The 23,152-nt window shown below is 46.3% G+C and overlaps 2 protein-coding genes across 3 annotated transcripts in view; one reads left to right on the forward strand and one right to left on the reverse strand.

Moving 5' to 3' along the window:
* The first annotated feature begins 99 nt into the window (after window positions 1-99).
* On the forward strand, window positions 100-5,226 carry CHRAC1 (chromatin accessibility complex subunit 1). The gene is made up of 3 exons (XM_030794942.1): window positions 100-448; window positions 3,894-4,020; window positions 4,644-5,226. Exons 1-3 carry the CDS (start codon window positions 302-304, stop codon window positions 4,763-4,765), a joined length of 396 nt encoding a protein of 131 aa, XP_030650802.1. The 5' UTR covers window positions 100-301; the 3' UTR covers window positions 4,766-5,226.
* Window positions 5,227-9,961: 4,735 nt separating this feature from the next.
* The window catches only part of AGO2 (argonaute RISC catalytic component 2), a 119,655-nt gene continuing 106,464 nt past the window's right edge, over window positions 9,962-23,152 (reverse strand). For both annotated transcript variants that reach the window (XM_030794943.1, XM_030794944.1), the window contains exons 18-19: window positions 22,237-22,436; window positions 9,962-21,975 (exon numbers count right to left, since the gene is read on the reverse strand). In XM_030794943.1, coding sequence (XP_030650803.1) covers window positions 21,867-21,975; window positions 22,237-22,436 — 309 coding nt within the window. In that variant the 3' untranslated portion in view covers window positions 9,962-21,866. The remainder of the gene's footprint in view (window positions 21,976-22,236; window positions 22,437-23,152) is intronic.

The following is a 23,152-nucleotide window of genomic DNA, read 5'->3' on the forward strand; positions in this document are numbered from 1 at the left end:
GAGGGCGGCGCGGCGCGGCGCGCCCCCCGCCCACTAGGCTCTGGGTTCCTGGCTCCGCCCCGGGCCTCGCACTCAGGGGCTGTGTCCGCGCGCCGGCGCATGCGCAGATTGGGCGCGCGAGGCATCACGGAGCTCGTAGTTTCTAGGACAAGCCGCTGCCGGCCTCGCGGCCGCACCTCCCCACACTACAACTCCCACGGGGCAGCGGGCGCGGCTCCCCGCACCCACCGGCTGGCCGGGCAGGGCAGCCACTTCGCGGTCGGGCCCGCCGGCTGCGGGCGCCCGCGCGAGGGGCGGGAAGATGGCGGACGTGGTCGTGGGCAAAGACAAGTGCGGGGAGCAGCGGCTCATCTCGCTGCCTCTATCCCGCATCCGGGTCATCATGAAGAGCTCCCCGGAGGTGTCCAGCATCAACCAGGAGGCGTTGGTGCTCACGGCCAAGGCCACGGTGAGGGGGCAGGGCGGGGGTGTGGGCCGCCCTTACCCGTCGCGCCCCGCCCCGCCGGGCTCTGGGCACTGCCCAGTCCCCTTGGGCCCGCGCGCGCCCCGCTGTCCCCGTCCCATGCCGACGCGCGCTTCGGTGCCCGCGCGCCCCCACACTTTCTCGTGCGTCTCCGCCCCGCCCACCCTGCGCCGCTACCTCATGTTCTCGAGTTTCTTCGCCCCGCCTACTGCGCGCCTCTCCCGCCCTTTGTCGCCTTCCTTCGCTCCGCCCGCCCCTTCCTTCCCTGCGCACCTTCGCCCCGCCCACCCCACTGCGCTCCCGCCCTTTCTCTCGCGCTTCCATTCGGCAAACCCGTAAGCTCCCGCGTTCCTCTGCGCGCCTTTCGTCCCTCCCACCTGTGTGCTCCCGTCCTCCGTCGCGTGCGGCGCCCAGTTTCCGGCCCTACCCGTGGGCGTCGGCGCCTAGTGGCGCCCTTCTCTTTTGGGTTCTTTGGGGGCTCTTTCACCCGCGACTCCCTACTCCCAGCTTGCCTTTTTCTTGTCACTGGCCTGCTTCGTGCTTTGAGGGCCTTAACTCCTCCAGTGTCCCGTGGGAGGGGCAGCCGGGCGCTTCACCCGCGACTTGAGGCTCTTTTCCCGCGGGTGCGGTGCCAGCTCCAGCGGTCCGAGGCTTTCGAGCCCTTCCGCCCGCCGCACCTGGCCCCTCGTCTAAGAGGCAGCACATCCCGCAACCAGAATTTAAGGAAGTCCAGGGAACTTAGTTTTACAGCCTGCTTAGCATCCTCCTGGGTGCAAAATAGATAATTTTGTCTTTTTTTAAAAAAATTGCGTCTTGATAGTGTTAGGCCAGATGTTTTCCTGTTCTGACACTGGGCCATGTTTCAGCTACACAGTTAAATGCTTTAGCTTGTCTTGGATGCTATTTTCCAGTCCCTACTTGTAGTTAAGTATATGATGTCCCTACAGCGTTGGACTAGAACTAAGGGAAGTGGGAAATTACAGGTTTCTTGCCCGCTTTATGTCAGAGCCATGTTTTCCTAGAGCCCACGGAAGTAATTGCATATTCAGCATTTCATCTGGGGACATTTGTATTTTCCTATAGAATTTCATTCTGTTGGTATTAAGGAATGAGGATTTATGCAGGCACTTCTGACCCGTTATTTTATTTTTTGAGATGGAGTTTCCCAGGCTGGAGTGCAGTGGCACTATCTTGCTCACTGCAACCTCTGCCTCGCAGGTTCAGATGATTCTCCTGCCTCAGCCTCCTGAGTAGCTCGGATTACAGGTGCCTGCCATCACACTCGTCTAATTTTTGTATTTTTTGGTAGAGACAGGGTTTCACCATGTTGCCCAAGTTGGTCTAGAACTGACCTCAGGTGATCCGTCTGCCTCAGCCTCCCAAAGTGCTGGGATTACCAGCGTGAACCACCACGCCCGTCTTTCTCATCCCTTATTAACTGAACTAGATGCATTAAAGTCAAAACCTTGAGAAAGGCTCAGTTCAGCCTCTGTAAAAATGAAGACTTGGCCCTGCTTATAGAACTGGGGTGTTGGCCGGGCACGGTGGCTCACGCATGTAATCCCAGCACTTTGGGAGGCCGAGGTGGGCGGATCACGAGGTCAGGAGATCGAGACCATCCTGGCTAACATGGTGAAACCCTGTCTCTACTAAAAAAAAAAAAAAATACAAAAAATTAGCGGGGCGTGGTGGCGGGCGCCTGTAGTCCCAGCTACTCGGAGAGGCTGAGGGAGGAGAATGGCGTGAACCCGGGAGGCGGAGCTTGCAGTGAGCCGAGATCGCGCCACTGCACTCTAGCCTGGGCGACAGAGCGAGACTCCATCTCAAAAAAAAAAAGAACTGGAGTATGGGAGGGAGAAGATCAGTTCCGGTTGTTTCATTAGGTCTGAGGGTTGTCTGTCCGTTCCTAGAATAGAAAAGTTTTGGCAAAATGTGAGCTGTGGTCCCTGTAGTTGTAGGTGAACCACCTTAGAAACAGTGTATGCAAATAGAAGACTAAAAATGTGGCCGGGCGCGGTGGCTCAAGCCTGTAATCCCAGCACTTTGGGAGGCCGAGGCGGGCGGATCACGAGGTCAGGAGATCGAGACCATCCTGGCTAACAGGGTGAAACCCCGTCTCTACTAAAAATACAAAAAATTAGCCGGGCGTGTTGGCGGGCGCCTGTAGTCCCAGCTACTCGGGAGGCTGAGGCAGGAGAATGGCGTGAACCCCGGGAGGCGGAGCTTGCAGTGAGCCGAGATCGCGCCACTGCACTCCAGCCTGGGGGACAGAGCAAGATTCCGTCTCAGAAAAAAAAAAAAAAAAGACTAAAAATGTATTCCTGAGCCAAATAGAATTTTTGAATGGCTTTTTGCTGCTTTCTTTTTTTTCTTTTTCTTTTTTTTTGAGACGGAGTCTCTCTCTCTCACCCAGGCTGGAGTGCAGTGGCGCGATCTTGGCTCACTGCAAGCTCCGCCTCCCGGGTTCACGCCATTCTCCTGCCTCAGCCTCTCCGAGTAGCTGGGACTACAGGCGCCCGCCACCACGCCCGGCTAATTTTTTTGTATTTTTAGTAGAGACGGGGTTTCACTGTGGTCTCGATCTCCTGACCTCGTGATCCACCCGCCTCGGCCTCCCAAAGTGCTAGGATTACAAGCGTGAGCCACCGCGCCCGGCTTGTTTTTTTTTTTTTTTTATTTTTTTTTTTTTATTTTTAATAGAGACGAAGTTTCACCGTGTTAGCCAGGAAGGTTTCGTGATCCGCCGATCTTGGCCTCTCAAAGTGCTGGGATTACAGGCGTGAGCCACGGCTCCCGGCCCCTTCTTTCTTTTACTCTAGAGGTTGGTCATTAAACAGTTATGATTCACCTTTTTCGTAAGTTAGACATCTGAAATAAGCCTCTGGAAAATGCCTGCTTCTCTGCCAGTTTTGATACTGGCTTTGCCTTTCTTTCTGACCTCATGTTTTTCTTTTCCCCAGTGATTTTTTTTTTCTTTTTTCTTTTTTTTTTTTTTTTTTTGAGGCGGAGTCTTGCTTGATCGCCCAGGCTAGAGTGCTGCAACCTCCAACCTCCACCTCCCAGGTTCAAGCGATTCTTCTGCCTCAGCCTCCCAACTGGCTGGGATTACAGGTACCCGCCACCATGTCCAGCTAATTTTTGCATTTTTAATAGAGATGGGGTTTCACTATGTTGGCCAGTCTGGTCTCAAACTCCTGACCTCAAGTGATCCGCCTGCCTCAGCCTCCCGAAGTGTTGGTATTACTGGCGTGAGCCACCGCGCCTGGCCTCCCAGTGATTTCTTGTAATTTAATTTGAGAAACCAAGAGAATCTGAAGTCTTAATATACTTCTAAGCCTGATTAAGGAATCAACAATGTAATCTTAAAAATTAAGCTCTGTGGTACATTTTCAAAGCACACCTTTCATTTTCATTTTTCATTTTGTTTTAGGAGCTCTTTGTTCAATGCCTAGCCACCTATTCCTACAGACACGGCAGTGGAAAGGAAAAGAAAGTACTGACTTACAGTGATTTAGCAAATACTGCACAGGAATCAGAAGCTTTTCAGTTTCTTGCAGGTACTTAGTCTTTGGCACATTCTGGTTAAAAAATGATGAGTAATCAATAGCTCTTTCCCCACCCCTTGCCTCCCTTCTGCTCTCACAGAATTAGACTTTTTGCCACTTTTTCCAAGCCGCAAAGTACTATGAGCTGTCATAGGAAGATATTTTCAGTCTGCTCTGTTTGAATGTGTTTGTAACGTGGTCCACCTAGAACAATAGTGAAGCCAACAACATTCACAAGATGTTGGTTGGCCGCGTGTGCTGGGCAGTCCTTTATACGGGGACCCTTCCTGCCACTGAAGGGAAAACTCAGGCTGGGTCTACATGCCCGTAGTTAGAGCTTAAGTCTACCCGGGGGCTAGCCTCGCCTATCTCAGATAGTCGGGCAGGGTTGCTCATAAAAGCAGCTCATAGAGACACCATGGTTTGTACTCACTGGAATGGAAAGAGGCCTGTAGCGTTCCTTAGGAGACAATGCTAGTTTCTTTGATATTTTACCCAGAAATGTAGCCTGAATTTCATCTTGTTTTGGAACCTCTTACAGAGGTCAAAGCAGGAACTAGTACATTTTGAAATGTGCATTGCTGTGTTCATAGTCTACCATAACCAATTGCTGATGTACGCTTTATGTTTTTAAGATATATTACCAAAGAAGATTTTAGCTAGTAAATACCTGAAAATGCTTAAAGAGGAAAAGAGGGAAGAAGATGAGGAGAATGACAATGATAATGAAAGTGACCATGATGAAGCTGACTCCTAAACCAAAAAAGTGCTTTAGAAACCAGCCTGGCGAGGACGGCCCTGGACCCGCTCCACTGTCTCTAAGTAAACACAGCACTGCCCGCTTTTAGCGTCTTCACTTCTTCACAGACTTCCAGTGCGTGGTATGCTTTCGAGGTATTCTTTCCAGGCCGAGATTGAGCACCTCATGCACCTACGCCACAAACAGCCAGAGGGAAAGCGACCCAGACAGCAGCCCCTCCTTGACAGGCCCACCCTGCAGCTCAGGCAGCAAGAAAACAGCCGATACCGGCAGCCATTGCAGCTCCAAACTGCAGAGGCAAGGCCAATTTTAACTTTTCAACTTACAGTCGATTTTGAAGAGCTTCTACATATCAGTTACGTAAATTCGTATATTTTGGAATCAGTTCTTATAAACAGCTCGATTCAGTTTTAGCTAAATTTATAGTTTATAGGTAGTATGTTGCATTTGAATTTTTGTCTTTTTTTTTTTTTTTTGAGACGGAGTCTTGCTCTGTCGCCCAGGCTGGACTGCAGTGGCGCAACCTCCGCTCACTGCAAGCTCCGTCTCCCGGGTTCACGCCATTCTCCTGCCTCAGCCTCCTGAGTAGCTGGGACTACAGGCGCCCGCCACCACGCCCGGCTAATTTTTTGGCATTTTTAGTAGAGACGGGGTTTCACCCTGTTAGCCAGGACGATCTCCATCTCCTGACCTCGTGATCCACCCACCTCGGCCTCCCAAAGTGCTGGGATTACAGGCTTGAGCCACCGCGCCCGACCTGAATTTTTGTCTTAAGAAAAGTTGACTGTTCAGATATTTTTCTACTGTAAAGAAATATACTTTCCTATTAAAGATCTATATATATTTTTACAGTAAAATGCCTTATGGAACTAGTTTTAGAGCCCTCTATGGCTTTAAGGCCTTGCTTACTGCCTGCAAATTTTGAGAAATTTAAAAATAAGCATTCTAACACTTTTATTCCCACAGAAAAATTCCAAGTCAAATTATCAAATCAAATACAAAAATAAGTCTTACCTCTTGTATAAGCATGTTGTACTAAAAAAAAATTTTGAAACATTTTGTATATTGAAGATCTCTCTCATCTTACTGTTCTTTGCTTTAAATTCTTGGCACTTCTTTTTACTGTCTATAAGAGAAAACCTATCATAAGCCCAATTTTTTTTTTCCACTTAGGGTAAATGTTTGGCTCCTCTCAATTCATTATCTTTTTTTTTTTTTTAAGACAGATTCTCACTCAGTTGCCCAGGCTGGATTGCAGTGGCGCTGTCTCAGCTCACTGCAACCTCTGCCTCCCAGGTTCAAGTGATTCTCCTGCCTCATCCTCCCGAGTAGCTGGGATTACAGGCGTGTGCCACCATGCCCAACCTATTTTTGTATTTTTAGTAGAGACGGGGTTCACCATGTTGGTCAGGCTGGTCTCAAACTCCTAACCTCAAGTGATCCACCTGCCTTGGCCTCCCAGAGTGCCGGGATTACAGGCGTGAGCCACCATGCCTGGCCTTCATTATCTGTTTGTTTTTTAAAAATAAAAAAGTTTATGATTTACATTCAGTAAAATCACCCTTTTTAGTGTCTAGTCTGTGAATTTTGACAAATACATAGTTTTGTAACCAATCAATAGGACAGTTCTGTCACCCAGGACATTCCCCTCTGTTCCCTGTATTTAGTCTCTTCTCTTGACCCCTACCAACCACTGGTGTTTTCTGTCCCTCTTGTTCATTAACATTTATTTTAAAATAAAATATTTTAAAATCTACTTTCTGGTGTACAGTTCTGAATTTTGGCAAATGCAGTCAAGTCATCACCACTACCACAATTAACAACTATATCACTCTCCAGTAAATTCCCCTGTGGTCAACTCCTTCCCCACCTTTTACCCTGGCAACCGTCAAGCTATTCTCTGTCCCTATAGCAGGTGTCAGCAAATTTTTTTCTGGAAAGGGCCATGCAATAAATAGTTCAAGCTTTGTGGGCTTTTATAGTTTCTGTTGCTGGTGTTAAACTCAGCTGTTGTAGTACGAAAGCAGCCAGGTGATTAATATATGAAGGAATGCAGGTGGCTGTGTTTCAATAGAGCTTTATTTCTGCAAACTGAAACTTGAGTTTTGTGTAATTTTCATGTGTCACGAAATATTGTTTTCTCCAACCATTTAATAAAGTAAATACTTGTTAGCTTATGTGCCATTAAAGAATGACTTGATTTTGCTTACAGACCAGAGTTTGCTGGCCTGTCTTTTCCAGAATGTCATATAAACGGAATCATTCAGTATGTAGCATTTGAGTCTGCAGTTCTTCTGTTTAGCAGAATGCATTTGAGATTCATCCGTGTTGTCACAGGTACCAGCAGTCCATTCCTTTATATTGCTGAGTAGGATTCCATTGTATGGATGTATCTGTTTATCCATTTTCCAGGTATATGGATAGTTACCCATTTAGATTGTTTCTAGTTTTGATGATTGTAATTTTTTTTTTTTTGACAGGGTCTCACTCTGCCACTCAGGCTGGAGTGCAGTGGCATGATCATGGCTTACTGCAACTTGCGCTTCCTGGGTTCAAGTGATTCTTGTGTCTCAGCCTCCTGAGTAGCTGGGATTATGGGCACGGCGTCACCACACTTAGCTCATTTTTTTGTACTTTTAGTAGAGATGGGGTTTCACCGTATTGGCCAGGCTGGTCTCGAACTCCCAACATCAAATGATCCGCCCACCTCGGCCTCCCAGTGATGGGATTATAGGCATAAGCCACCACACCTGGCCTTGATGACTATAATTAATAAGGCCCTATAAGTATTTGTGTATAGGGTTTTTTGTTTTTGTTTTTTGAGATGGGAGTCTCACAAACTCTGCTGCCCAGGGCGGTGTGCAGTGGCGCGATCTTGGCTCATTGCAACCTCTCCTACCTAGGTTCAAGCCATCCTCCTGCCTCAGCCTCCTGAGTAGCTAGGGTTACAGGCACCCACCACCACACCTGGCAAATTTTTGTATTTTTAGTAGAGATGGGTTTTCGCCATGTTGGCCAGGCTGGTTTTGAACTCCTGTGCTCAATCAAGTGACCCGCCCACCTCAGCCTCCCAAAGTGCTGGGATTACAGGTGTGAGCCACTGCATGGCCTGTGTACAGGTTTTGTGTGAACATAGGATTTCATTTTACTTTGGTATATGCTTATGAGTGGAATGGGATACAAAAGTTTATAAGAAACTGCCAAAATGTTTTCCAAAGTGGCTGTGCCATTTTGCAGTCCCACCAGTAGTGAGTTCCAGTGGCTCTGCAGCCTCTACAAAAATGCATGTCAGTTTTTGTTGAGTTTTGAGAGATTTATATATTCTTAATACAAGTTACTTGCCTGATAGGAGATTTGCAAACATTTTCTCCCAGCCACTTTTCATTCTCTTAATAGCATCTTTTTTTTTTTTCGAGACTGAGTCTTGCTCTGTCACCCAGGCTGGAGTGCAATAGCACGATCTCGGCTCACTGCAACCTCCGCCTCCCAGGTTCAAGTGATTCTCCTGCCTCAGCCTCTCGAGTAGCTGGGACTACAGGTGCGTGCCACCATGCCCGGCTAATTTTTGTATTCTTAGTAGAGATGGGGTTTTACCCTAATGGCCAGGCTGGTCTTGAACTCCTGACCTCAAGTGATCCACCCACCTCGGCCTCTGAAAGTGCTGGGATTACAGGCATGAGCCACTGCACCCAGCCTGAAGCATTCTTAAGGCACCATAAGTGTTTGATATCCGATCATTCAGGGAACACTCACCCTTTCGGTTCCTCCTTGAACCGGGTGCCAGGTTGTTACAGTAGCTTCCTAAGTGGTTTCCTCACAGTGCCTACAGCCTTTCCTCGTTCCACCTTGCATACTGCTGTCAGATTATCAAAATGATTTTATGAAGATGAATCTTTTGCTCCTGGTTGCAAGTGTTAAATCATTACTGCTTCTGGCCATTCAGTAAATGATGGTGAAATAGCGAGAATATAACTAACAAAGGCCACATCAAGCGAGTATATTGCTGTAGATGAGTTTCTGTGTATTCGTCCGATTTTGACTAGCATGTCCCAGGGCCAGTGGGCACAGAGGTGCTTTGTATACTAAGTAGTAGTAAAGGGTTCTAGATAGATACATTAAGAAAAAAGTAAATCTTCATTTTTGTTTAAAAAAATAAGACTGCGGAACAAGATAGATCAGAATGTTAATTACCTATGTGTTGTGACTAGAGAAGTTCTTTATCTGAATTTTCACATTCTTTTATAACATTGTTCTTAAAATTTGGAAACTTGAAATAAGGACAAAATCTTGGCCTGCCTCAGCAGTGATGTACAGCCTAGGGATTTGCTGCCATTTTGGGGCTTTCTTAAGAAAAGGAAAAGCCCAGCCAGGCACGGTGGCTCACACCTGTCATCCCAGTACTTTGGGAGGCCGAGGCGGGCAGATCACCTGAGGTCAGGAGTTCAAGATCAGCCTGGCCAACATGATGAAACCCTGTCTCTACTAAAATACAAAAGTTAGTTAGCCGGGCATGGTGGTGGCGCAGGCCCGTAGTCCCAGCTACTCGGGAGGCTTAGGTGGGAGAATCACTTGAACCCGGGAGGCAGAGGTTGCAGTGAGCTGAGATTGCACCACTGCACTCCAGCCTGGGTGACAAAAAAAAAAAAAAAAAAAAGGAAAAGCCCCATTTTCCTTTCCCAGAACATCATCTTCTCAGTATAGACAGCAGAAGTCAGAAACAGCCCACCTCAGGGTGAGGCCACCAGGGATTTGAGAGCAGCGCCAATGTACGTAAACCTAGCCAGGACAGAGTAGCAAAGTGGCTGGCCAGGCTGAGAACCAGGACGGTGCCAGCTCAGGTTCCCACACTCAACACAGAACTCAGGACCTTGCTCGTGACGGGCTTAGCTGAATGGCTTCTTGATCCTTTCTCATGCTGCAAGAGCAGAAACAGCCAACTATCTGAGACACCATGGCTCTTCCCACTAGTCCAACTGATGCGTGTCGTTCTCATCCCCCAAACCCAAATCCTCGGGTAATGCCCAGCTCTGCCAAGTACATTCTTCAAGGAACAGCCCCCTGTTTGTGGAACAGGGCTCTGGACTTCATCCCTGAAGGCATGCTTCTGCCTCGGGAACTGGAATCATAACCTGTGCAGAAGGAAGTGCCTAAAGAAGTAGGTGAGGAATTGAAGATTTTTGGAAGAGGCAGCTGTAAATAGGAGCACTTTTATTTAATTTTTTGCTGACATACTATGAGGCAAAACAAAATTGACACCATACAAAATAACTTTATAAAATATCATTCACATCATATTTTATCAGCTTTACAGCATTCTGTGCATGTTAAGGGTTATGTAAGGAGGTGAAAAAACACTATGCCAAACTTTTAGTATTAGTTTATATACACACAGTAAGAAACAAAACAAGTAACTGTTAGGTTTTCCATGAATTTATTGCAAAAATAGTGCAAACTACTTAACCTAGTAAGCTGTAAAAACAAACTAGAAAGGACCCAGCTAAGCTTAAACACGACACTAGATGCTCAGTTTCTCAGCATTTAGCTTTCTTCACCAGTTTTATCTTGACAATCAAGACCACTCCCCATCTGTTCAGTTTCGGGTGAGTGCTGAGGAATAGAGAAACGTGAAGACGGGCTCTCTGGAGAGACCAGAGGCTCAGGCTGCCTGATTTCAGCAACACATTTAGGATCATGCTACTTCCTCAATCGCAATTTTTCTGAGGTCTGTGTTGGGGGGGGGAAAAAAAAAGGTAACATGATTTTTAACCTTGAGCTTAGAAATAAGTTATCCAACCTCTTGATGACATGGAGAAACGAATTAAGAAAGCAGCATGAACAGGAAGGATTCAGAACATTATTGTCTGCTTATAAACATAGTGTCTGCCTCCTCGGGTGTATTTGGCTAAAGTATTATTCTAATATAGGGCAACCTTCGAGCCAGATATTGCAGCAATTTTTTTTTAAATTTTTTTATTTTTATTTTTTAAGGATACTACATCCCTACAAGAGTAATTTTTAAATTTCTTTCAACAGTCTATTGGGGTCCAAAAAGCATATATCTAAACAAAAATAACAAAAGCAAAACAAAATGCTACATGTAAAAGCTAAAGAAAGAAAATGCAGCATATTCAGGTTCTTTTTCTTGAGGTACCTATATAAATTTAATCACCTGCCCCAAAGTCCTCTCGTTAGGTTAAAAACACAATGCGTCCTGGGGAGCCAATTGCCTGGCACGTCTTATTACTGAGAAAGTGCAAGAATGCTGATCATCTTATGCAGCATACTAAAGGATGATTTACTCTTTACAAAATAGAGCTTAAGTATCAACCTGATGGAAGTTAGAAAATTAAAAACATTTAAGGAGAATCATCTCTCTCTCTTTTTATTTTTGAGATCCTGCAGCAAAAAGCCTCCCAAATCAACTTTCAAAGTTCTGCCATTAAGGAATGTTGGTTCTTTTGTAAAATTCAGAGATCTCTTTAAAATAGTAAAACTATATACTACAGGAAAGATCCCTAATTTTTATTTCTTATCGGTATAAAATCAAATTCTTAAGACTCCAAAATATTGTTACCTCCAAAGAATTAAGTAAAAAAAGATCGCCATAGTAGGAAAAGTCTAGAATTGTAAACTGCCAAATATAAAAGCATGGTAAGTCATCAACCTGTCTCATTTTCTTACCTGTCAGAAAGCCTTCCTAATTTACAGGCACACAGGGCCGCTGCTGAATGCAGGCCTCTGCCTCCACAAAGCCACGAGCTCTGGCTCGCCCCTTTCTGTCCATGGCCATTAGCACCTCCACCAGGTAGGTCAGGAGAGATGAAATCGACAACAGTCCGTTTGCTGCTTATGAAATAAACTCTTAGAAAATGTGCCAGAGGAAGAGGGGGCATGAATGGCTAGAAAAGCAATGATGAGGGTACTTGGGAATTTTTTTCTGGCCACCCCTTCACTGGCACAGAAAATGAAGTCATAACCTATAAATATGTGCATAGAGGAGTTTGGACTTTATTGTTTGTAAAATGTTAAATTTGCTCTTGGACATTTTGTTTTCTTTTCACAGGGGGCAGTCGGGATTATAATACACTGGGGAAAAGTCTATGGCTGGGGAAAAGTCTATCAAATTCCATGACCAATTGGACTTTTCTCCCCACCTGTAATATAAATAAAATACGTACTGTTTCATACTGATTTTTTTCAATGCATTGGGGTTCAACATAAAAGGCACAAATAAATAAAAATATCATTAAATAAACGGAAATTACAATTTCAAGTTTCATGTGGAGTTGTATCTCACTGTTTGGTTACTTTTTCCAATTTAATTTGACAGACTTAGTAATAGCACCCAACTGTTTAACTGAGGTAGATCCACATTGTAAAGAAAGCTGGGTCCCCTCCATTTTATCTCTAAATTTATGATAGATACTTTTATAAAAACAAAAATCCATTTAAATCATATGCAGAAGCGATGACAGGTGGTACTACCTGAAGAAAGCTTAGAACATGAGCAGGTTTGCAAATAAGACCTACGCCCAAATTACACTCTCCATCAGCCACACAGAAATCTCAGACTGGAGGGGAAAGAAAAAAAAGAAACATTAAAAAAAAAAAAACAAAAAAAAAAACCCTGAAAAAGTCGCAAGACTTTTAGAACAGGTCTTCTTGACTGTCACAGAAATGCACAATGGTCCATTTTCATCAAGCTATGGCCATAGCCAAGCTAGACAAGAGAGAGAAAGAGAGACGGGGCGGGGGGTGGGGGGGAGAAAGAGAGAGAAAAAGAGAGAGAGGTGTATCACTGAATGCTTCCCTTTAACTCCAGAAAAAATAACTTGAATTATGATACAGCATCTTGATCTGAACAGTTTACACTCACTCTGCCTAATATTTTTGCATACTCTGAAACTCACAAATTTAACATCTGATTAAGGCTTGAAGTGGCATTGCCACCTAGCATCATGCAAGCGTGGACATTTTCAAGACACACAGCATGGTATTCAACTAAAGACAATGACATGAAGCCTCAGAATTGTATTTAGCAGGTACTATAATTTTATAATTAATTTTACAATTCATGTAGCAAATAGAAAATCATACAGAGAGGCCAATGTATATAAATAAGAGTTTATACAGAAACTGTCAATTCACAAAACAGCACTCCGTGGTTTCTATATTGCAAGCACAAGACATGGTCACGTGGTTCCACTGTACAGGTAGAAACAAGCCCATAGACAATACATAGAGTACCACCTGAAACGAGGCCCTTGGAGCTGCTCAGCTTCTTAGAAAATAGAGAACTTTCAATGGTCATAATACATTTTGATTCAAAATGTCTTCTAAAATGTTTTCATTGTGGGGGAAAATTAAGAAGGGGCAAAAATCCATCTATGGAACTTTTGAATTCATTTTTGGTTCTTTTTCAATTATTTTATAAAAATAAAATAAAACTAGAAAAATTGATAAAACTAAGGGTTAAAACCCCTCAATATGTATTAGGTAAGTAATCTGAAGTGTACCAGAGGTAAGAAAAAGCTGGATTTAGATACTACATTCTTTTCCTGTATTTAATGAGTAATTAGCCACTTTGCTGCACAGAAACTTATAAATTATTCTCTCAAAACTTTTTAAAAAATAAAAACTTGCTTGCCTCTACAGTTATAAAACATGAATTCATACCTTTAACAACTACATTAAAATCCACTATCAAACTCAGGCCTGGAATTGCAACGCAACGCCACCCTCCATCGTGTAGGATTTGAGTCGCGCCTGTCTGTTTGGCTTTGAAGAGGAACTGGGATTGCCGCCACAGTGCTCCCTCCGCAGCCTTTGCCTCTGCGGAGGGAGAGGCCATTCCTTGCCTTTCAGGATGGTGGGTTGGGGGAGAAAGAGGAGAGGGCCAAGAGGAGTCACCAAGAAGAACTTTCTAGGTATTTAAGAAATAAGTACATGGGATTACTTCCCCACTTATAATCAATAAAATCACCCCTTGATAGGGAAAGGTGGTTTCTCAGGCCATTGGCCAAGAAACTGCTCAATACCTGGCTTGAAAAAGCTAGAGATAAAAACTGCCTGTTAGGTAAGTCAAAACTGGTGTCCTATGTGCACAGCTCAAGGTGACACCACACCAAAGTAAGCGGTTTCCCAGGAAGTCACAAAACAGAGCAACAGTAATGAAGAGCATTCCAAAATAAGGGTCACAGGACTGAATAGCACCTTACAGCTGAGGACTTCACACACATTCTACAAAGACAGGATTCCAATTCCTTTTTAAAAAATCTACTTCCATTACAATAAATATTCTTCTCGAGTGACTATGAGAACAAGACCACCAGGCTTTGCTGATGGCCATGGTCAACACATAAGAGATGGGTCTTGCACCAATCTCCTGCAATCCTGGCAGAGGTGGACTTGGTCAGGGTATGGGAGAAACCACACGACTGGAACCAACTGTTTTCCTCAATGAGACCAAGTGCGTCCCCCGCGGCTCCAGACTGCATGGCATCACAGTTTACAAGTCAGGGGCTGAGGAGCGGAAAGAAAGCTTCCAAGGCTGGAGGTCCACGCCTGCCTTGTGGAATGGCACAGGCTTAGTTCCCCAGAGAAACGCAGCCCCAACATGATTCTGAAAGGACACTGAGGACTGGACTTTAAAGGCACAGAGTCTGAGACTGGGTCTTCCAGAATGCGATCAGGCTGGCACCGACGGAGACAGAGGAAGGCCTTGGCACCACCAGCTTCTTGGGACAGAGGGACCTGCCATCTCCCACCCAAGACTGCGCACACAACTCCCAGAGTTCAAAGGAGCCCCGGACCCCTACACGAGCACCCCGATCTATGAAGTCGCCTGCACTGTGCCCTGCTAGTTGGTGCTGTGGGGTGTTCTTGGGATCAACTCACTCATTTTAAGGACCTTGAAGCTGCAGAAAGAACTGAATGAGAATGGCCCCAACGTCCAGTTCCTGGAGACACTTGGGGGAGAGTTAATATTTGGTGTTTTAGCTTTAACTCTGAACTACTTAAATCCAAGGAGGTTTTAAATAGGAGATAATCCAGCCTCTTCCTACTCCCCAAAAGGGGGTTGGGGGGTAAGGTGAGGACTTAACCCTTTAGTCATACCACCCACGGCATTTAAAGACCTAACAACACATCTAACATTTCCACACCAACCAATAAGATAGAAACGTGTTAACAAAAGCACCAGGAATCTTCAATTCTCTCACTTCTGAGTAAATTCTCACAAACGCGAAGATGGTGGGAGGGCCCAGTGCGGCATTCCGGAGATGTGCGTGCAGGAAGCTTGCGGTGGATCTGCGTGCTGCAGCTCCCATGACTGAGTCGAGGGGCAAGCAGCTGTGCAGTGTCCCCTCGAAACACCCTGGACCAGATTCTGACACCCCAAGACCAGCCCAGCGGACCCAGGCAGCCTGTACCCTGGGCCAGCAGGCAGTGGGACACCCACGAGGTCCCAAGCCTCTTGAGGTCTGTCCGCATGGAACAGCCTGGTGGCAGAATTACAAAACATTCTGAGACTGCAAAGGACACTTAGCTCTTCCGGAATGAAAGCACGCAACGTAGCATAAAAAGCATCGAAACCCCAAACAGCAGGGTGTTAAAGGCAACTGCTTCCAGGTAGTGACGTAGTAGAACCGCCGGGGCCAAACTCAATGTCTGATGAGCAGCCAACATGACAGCGGGGCCACCTCCAAACACCCAGACGCCTCCAACTGTCAGACCATCGCCTGTCAACTCAGAAGTAAACTCATGGAGAAATTGGGGCGAGCGCTAACCTGAAGATCGGGGAACATATGGAACCCAAAGAAAGAAGCGAAGGAGGCCCGGGCCCATAGCACAGTGTAGGGGAAAATGACATTTCTGACAGCAAAGTGGTTAATCACAGGGAGGGGTGTTCAGAGCCTCCCAGGACCGACTTCCTGCAAGTCAGCATCAGACAGTCCACTGCGCCACTAGTGGGAACTTCTACTTCAAAACACCAGCTGTGGGCCCTGTGTTCTTTTCAAACAAAGGGCCCTGGATTTGAACAGAATGCTTTGCTTTCAATCCTTAGTTTGTTTGCAGTAGGGAGTGAGAGTAACCCGAGGTCCCCAAGTCAAAGGCCAATTACGTCCTGCATTGTCCTTGAAACCATGTAACTATTTTAAATGTATTATTTGCACGACAGTCGGTGTTGAAGCACCTTTGTGATTTTACAGAGTGTATAAAAGAGAGGAGAGGACAGAGGAGGCCATTTTCAACCCATTCGTAGGTAAAGCAGAAAAAAAAGTGCTTTCTTATATTAAACAGGAAAGTGAAAAGCCAGGCAGGACACAGACTGTTTCAAGATTCTGCCATACCTGCGCAGGCTCCTGCCAGCCTACAGGTCAGCATGCCGTCCTGTGCAGAGAACCCTCCCATGCCATTCGTGCCGACCGTAGGATCCTAGAATCTCAAAGCTGTGCAGCACAGAGGTGACCCTGGTCCACCTGACACAGCAGAGGAGGAGGGGCTGCCCGTGGGTCACAGTATGGCACACACATTTTCAAGCCAGAACTGAACAGATAGATATTCACAATTCAGTTTATTCAGGCAACATATTGGCTGTTTTCAGTGTGGACAGCTACACTTAAGAGCAAACATGATGAATCTATTGAGAATTCGGAGGTAGCCTTTATCTGCATTTTTTTTTTTTAACTAAAAGGTATTTAGGAACCACCTTCTGTAGTGATTTGGCTAAGCCAATACATTCACTTTAGACAATAACATGGCAAAACATACTGAAAGAAGCATAAGCGAGGGCACCGTAATGGCACTGGTGTGACTCGGACACACACACAGACTGGTCTGGGGCTGAAAAACTTCTTGCTGGGTGTGACACAGGGTAGCCTGACCACAGAGTGACACATGGGAGCTACAGCGCACGCTGCTACTCCAGCAAAATAACAGGCACAAATGACAGCTTTGACACGACAGTGACCTCATGGCTTTAAAATGACTCTGACCACAGAGACGCGAGGAGGCCCTCGCGTCCTAGTAGCGGGCGGAGCAGATGCCTCCTGTCCGGACTGTCCCAGGCTAGGTGGAACTCAAGGACCATGCTTTGGAGAGCCATGGTAAGCGACGAGCAATCAAACAGACCACAACAGTGTTCATGAGACTGCAACGAGTCTGCTTAGGACTAAATCATCAGGCACCGAGAGACCATGTTCTCCTAGTAATAGATCTAGAACTTCCCTTCAGAAGAAAAAGAAAATGAGGCGAACTTGTCCTTCATAAATGGTCAACAGACACGAAGCTAAAGGGTGGAACAGAGTTAAGTCCACATAGCTCTAACACATAATACTGAATACGAGGCAGTGTCTCCACAACAGAGCCACGTGTTGCATTCATATCACTTCTCCTACCATAAATCTATTTACAATCATCTCAAACAAGTACAGCAGATGCGAAGTGGGACATCGTAAAAAGAAGTTGTCTCAAAAAATCAGTGCAATTATTTTGAGTCGAAGATTTTCCTCACAAAAAAGAGTCAGCATGTGTGTGTGTGTGTGTGTAACAGGGGCACCCCCATGACAAAGTCACAGGTGCACTGCGTCCGCACCGAAAAGCGTCACAGCGGACGAGACTGCTGGCACGGCAGCTAGGGCGCAACAACTTGGTCACTTTGGGGAAGGGCTTCAAACATAAATAAAATACTCGCGTTCTGCAAGTGAGGTGCATGGGCACTGAGGAAGTTTGTTTCTGTTTATTGTACATTCCTTTTCTCATGAGCGTGAGAGATGGGTCAGAGAGAGGTCACAGGAAAATGTCGTATGGCTTGTCTGGGCCACTGGGATTGTCCACTATCTGGATTATGTCGACTTCTAAAGCTCCTCCTAACGGAACTGCCTTATGTGTAGGAAAATGCCCATGAAAAATCCTTTCAAGTGTCCAGCGGGTCACAGTCCCGCCGAAGGACTCATCCAGTTCCCAGAGGCGCAGGGAACAAAGCCACGGGCGACCAGCACGAGCAGCCGAGAAGCCGCCCCAGCCCCAAAGGCCTCCTGGGGACACTCCGGTGTCCCGGCTGCCTGACGTGTGGCCGGTCTATCCTTAGCATATTGTATCAAATATATAATTTGACTGAAAAACTGCCTTGTAAAAATAAAATTTAAACCACCCCACAGGTCAATGTAAAATTACATTGCTGCATATATAAGAAAAAGAATTCATCCAGAAAAATCACATTTGTGGCTTTCAAAAATAAATCATCCAGCAAACTTGAAGGTAAACATTAGGTAATTTATAAAAGTTGGGGAAATAATTTCTATCATATCCATTAGGTACCACATGCACTGGAATATCTGTGTCGGCCAAACCAAACCAGAGCAGAAAGGAAAAAATAAATAGCAATATTTGCATTTAACAGCAATAAAAGTAACAAATAACAACAACAATAAAACCCCCCACCTACTAACCCCACTACAGGAACTGAAATGACATGATCTGTTCTAATGGGCACTCAGTCACCGGGGTAAACATTAGTGATAGCAGTTTAGGACAGCCTCAAACAAACAGCGTGGAGGTCACTGCCTGCTTCCAACAGTTCCCTCTTGGGCAAGCTGTACAATGGTCACGCATCATTTGTGGTTCTAGAGTGCAAACATTCATTCAAAGGAGTGTGAGACCACCACCGAAAAGCGACATCATCCTGAAAAGAAAAGGGAGACCCTGATGTGCAGTAAAAAGGTGCATGTAAAGACTGCTTGAACCAGAGAAAACCAAAACCTATGGAAAACAATCCCTTTCTAAAAGTACAGCTATGCCCAGTTTTACAAAATTTATCCAAACCAGGAAAATCTGAGCTTAGGACACACAAACAACAGGATGGTGGCTTTGCGTCACCGAAGGGCTCTCACACACGAGGGCAGCTTTCCACTGCTCCCCGGGTGTTCGTTAATTGCTTCGTCATTACAGCAAGAACTTGTCAAATGTGATAGGGTAGTGGTAAAAGGATGGGAGTACATCAATGTTTTTAAAAAGTGAACATGTAAAAATATACCAGGAAGAGTCCCAGTATAGGAATCGAATTGGGAGACCTCTTTTAAAGAGATGAGATAAAATCCCAGTTTTTCTTTTAAACAAACCCAGACTTCTACAACGTAATTTTCACATTCAGTTTGCTTAAAGCAAGGCACACCTTACTTAACAGTGGGATGGGGACAAAGCCAGCGAGTGGGCACCCCTCAAATCTTAACAGACCCAGGGGGGCAGCAGTGGACAGGGAAGGATGGCGGGGCCGCAGGCACCCACATGATCAGACGATCAGATGCCGGGAAGGGGCCACCTCTGGCTTTCATGTGAACAGGACTGGGACTTACCCTACTGTACTTTGAGGTTTTACACTGTCTCAAAATTTATCCTAATAATGCAGGGATTGGTAAAAATTGGAGAAAACAATTGTTTACCTGAGAAATTGTAACTACAGCCATTTAAACTCTGAATCATCAGACATGTACAAAGGTGTGCAGCTGGAGATGTTTGGTCTATTAATGTTTTTAGTATTAAAAGTTTTATAAAACAAGCATAGGGCTATAAAAAAGTACCCTTCTCCAAGTACTCTGGCCCACTAAAAATGAAAGTTTTCCTTCAAAATGATTAAAAAAAAAAAAAAATTGTAGTCCTACTCTTCTGCCAGCCCAGTCTGTCTCAGGCATCCGCTCAGGAAGCACCTCCTCCCTGCCGGGTGCCGCCAGAGCTGGGTCCTCAGACCCCAGGGAGCCCAGGGCTGCAGACCATCGCTTAGACACAGATGCCCGGGCCAGCCCTGAAGCACCGCACGCAGGAGGTGGCAGCAGGCCCACAAATCTGCATTTTAAACAAGAACCACCATCCCCCAGACAGTCTGATGCAGGTGGAAGAAACACACCTTTGAGACACATGGTTCCAGATGATTCTATAAATGGCTGGAAACTAATCTAATTTCAGATTTGAAAAGTTATTAGTCACAAGATTCCCTCCTTAGCTTGAATGCATCTGTTAATTTAAGCTACGAGCATGTCTGTATCCTTCTGAAAACAGGAGAAAGTGCCACTTGCCAATAAAACAAAAGGAACTGCCATTTCTTAGAGTGGGAGCTTCTGTCATTTAAAAAGATAAAAAAAAAAAAAATACAGCCAGAAGAGACTAATGCCATTAATAAGACACACACACACAGGGACACACGCGTGCACACACACACACACACACACACACACACACACCACTCTGAGTACACATCTTCACAAATAATAGTCATCCCTTTGTCATTGCCGCCAATATCCAGGCGAGGTATCCGGAGACCCCCCACCTGCGGTTTGCTGCCCCTCCTGCTGCCTCCAAAGCAGCTGAGCACAAAGGTGGAGGGGTGCCACTCAGCAGGAGGCAGCTCCTTTGGCACCCCACTCCACCACAGTGCCGAGGTAAGTGTCGCGCAGGGCCGGGGAGGGAACAGCAGCGGGAAGAGGGGACCTACGGAGCGCACAGCAGCACTAGGGGAGGCTCGCCTCCTTCCTGACACCTCTACACGGAACATGGATTTGAGTCTTACTAAAACTGTGTACAGAGACAAAAAGCCCACTCAGCACAGAGTTGTCTGTTGTTAGCCTTCAAAATCGTCCGTGGTGTCACTCTTAGTGCAACAGTTTCTAGATTGGCAAACCCACGTCTGGGGCCCAAATGCAAACCCCAGAAGAATGGCCCATGCCCTCTGCTGGCCCTGCTATCCTGGGGCCTCCCAGGGCCGGGCAGGCTCCTTCGCTGTGACCGACGGCCTCACGCCCAGCAGAGCCACCACCGACAGCTTTCTACGAAATCTCAGTGCATACATCTATGAAAGTCATCTGACAAAAGCGCACACGGAGAGGAGTGAGTCCCGACACATCAATGTTTCCCAGCAATGCAAGAATAAATAATTTCCACTTGTGCTTCATCAGCTGAGTGAGTGACACATGGGGACGAGGCGGCAGGGAGGGTGGCGAGCGGCGCGGAGGGCACATCCGCCCCTCCCATGGGTACACGCTGCACAGTCTCCACGGGGGGAAGAGGGTTGCTGTCACATTAAGTCAATTGCATATTCCCGTCTGTAAGCACTAAGAACTGAGAGGCGGTCCCATCTCCAGGCTCCAGAACACTCTCGATATGCTAAACAGATCACAGAAGCACCCCATAGTCAATAAAATGAAAAAACAGCATCTATCTATCACATTAATACTGCAAACCAGATATATATATTTTTCTCTTACATTAAAGACAACAGTGAAAAAGGATTGTACTGTATTTATCACCACAGACCCGTATTCTTTAAAAACTTTGGAAAATAAATGTCACAGTCCTATAGGACAAATCTGATGATTAGACTGTCAGTATATTGTCTTTTTTCTTTTTTTAAATACATTTTTTATTAAAATGGCACTTGTCTGCCAACCTCTCTGGACCTGGAAATGCTGTAAACACACGGGGCCCACCTTCTGCCACTGCTCCTTAGCTCAGGCCGGGTGAAGGGCGGTGCTGGCAGAACACGGCACCTGCGGACGCCTCTGCATGGCCACCGGCCCTCAGTCGAGGAACTTGGGTGAGCCACGCCGGGGCACGCGAGCATCGCCTGGAAATCAACTTTAGTGACAACATCAGAATGTTCAAGGCTTTAAAACCACACTTGTGTTTTGTGTCGCTTTCACTCTCAGAAGATTCACAGCTAGTTTGAGCCCATCAATTTCATAGAGAATCATGTATTAAAAACAAGTAAATTGAATGACCAAATAAATTAAAAATGTTTTAAAGCCCTGAGTTCATAGACTGGTTTTAGGAGATTTTTAGGATGCACGGGACTCTATTTTAATAAGCAGCTTATAGATTTTAGCAAACCATATTTCCTATGACACTGGGTTCTCATACAGGTCTGCAGTTCAAAATCCAAGTTTGAAATCTGGGACGGAAGGCATTCTGGAAAACGGAGAATCTCATAAAATCAATGACGTCTCATGTTCGATGCTGGCTGTCACGGAAGGGCTGGCCATCTGTTGGTCTGAGTGTAGCTGGTCTCATGAATCCCACTCGGTACACAATCGCTAAACACTAAAACATGTCAAGCAAAGTACATGGTGCGCAGAGTGTCTTGGTGAACCTGGACCGCCTTGGCCAGTGCTTGGTGGTCTCGCCCGTTACTCTGCCCAGAGGTATGGCTTCCTTCAGCACTGCAGGGATGAGAGAGAGAGAATGAGAATGTGCAGCCTTAATGCACGATGAGGCGGTGCGTCGATCACTAAGTCGAGGTGGCACGGTGGGAACCTGGCGGAGGGGAGAGTCCCACGCTGACGGCCATGCCACTAACAGGCCTTCTGGGGCACCGGCTCCAGCCGCTGCGGCCCTGCCCCTTCCCCTTCTGGAAAAGCAGCTGCCAATACCCGTGGCAAAAACTACCCCTGCTGTGACCTCCAGCCAGGCATGCCACTCACCTGTCATGTTCCTTATCCACCAGGTGGTACCTGGCCCGGAAGGCCACCAGGTGGGCATAGTATGCTGGCGCTGGGATGGACACGGAGCGTGTGCAGCGCACGTAAGTGTGACACAGCTGGTAGGTTAGGATCTGCAGCTCATCAGAGGAGAAACGATTGTCATCCCAGAGGACGTGATAGTGCGAAGGCCTGCTTGTCCCCTAAAAGCAAACCAGAAGATTGGACAGTTGGACTTGCATAAAATCTTTAAAAAGATACTGTGGAAGATTTATATTTGTATTATTAAAAATGCATCATAGTCCAGACGCGGAGGCTCACGCCTGTAATCCCAGCACTTTGGGAGGCCAAGGCGGGCAGATCACGAGGTCAGGAGTTCAAGTCCAGCCTGGCCAACATAGTGAAACCCTGTCTCTACTAAAAATACAAAAAAATTAGCTAGGCAATTGTGGCACACGCCTGTAGTCCCAGCTACTTGGGAGACTGAGGCAGGAGAATCGCTTGAACCCGGGAGGTGGAGGTTAAGGTGAGCCGAGATCACGCCACTGCGCTCCAGCCTGGGCAACAGAGACTCCTCTATCTCAAAAAAAAAAAAAAAAAAAGCATCATAACTACATGTAGTAAATGGCCCCATATTTGTAAAACTGTATACATTTATTTACACACAGAAAAATCATAGCAAAGATATAAAGCAGGCTGGGCTCGGTGGCTCACACCTGTAATCACAGCACTTTGGGAGGCAGAGGCGGGCAGACCACGAGGTCAGAAGATCAAGACCATCCTGGCTAACAGGGTGAAACCCCGTCTCTACTAAAAATACAAAAAATTAGCCGGGCGTGGTGGCGGGCATCTGTAGTCCCAGCTACTCGGGAGGCTGAGGCCAGGGAATGGCATGAACCCGGGAGGCAGAGCTTGCAGT

Source organism: Nomascus leucogenys, chromosome 16 (genome assembly GCF_006542625.1).
Source record: "Nomascus leucogenys isolate Asia chromosome 16, Asia_NLE_v1, whole genome shotgun sequence".
NCBI classification, from domain to species: domain Eukaryota; kingdom Metazoa; phylum Chordata; class Mammalia; order Primates; family Hylobatidae; genus Nomascus; species Nomascus leucogenys.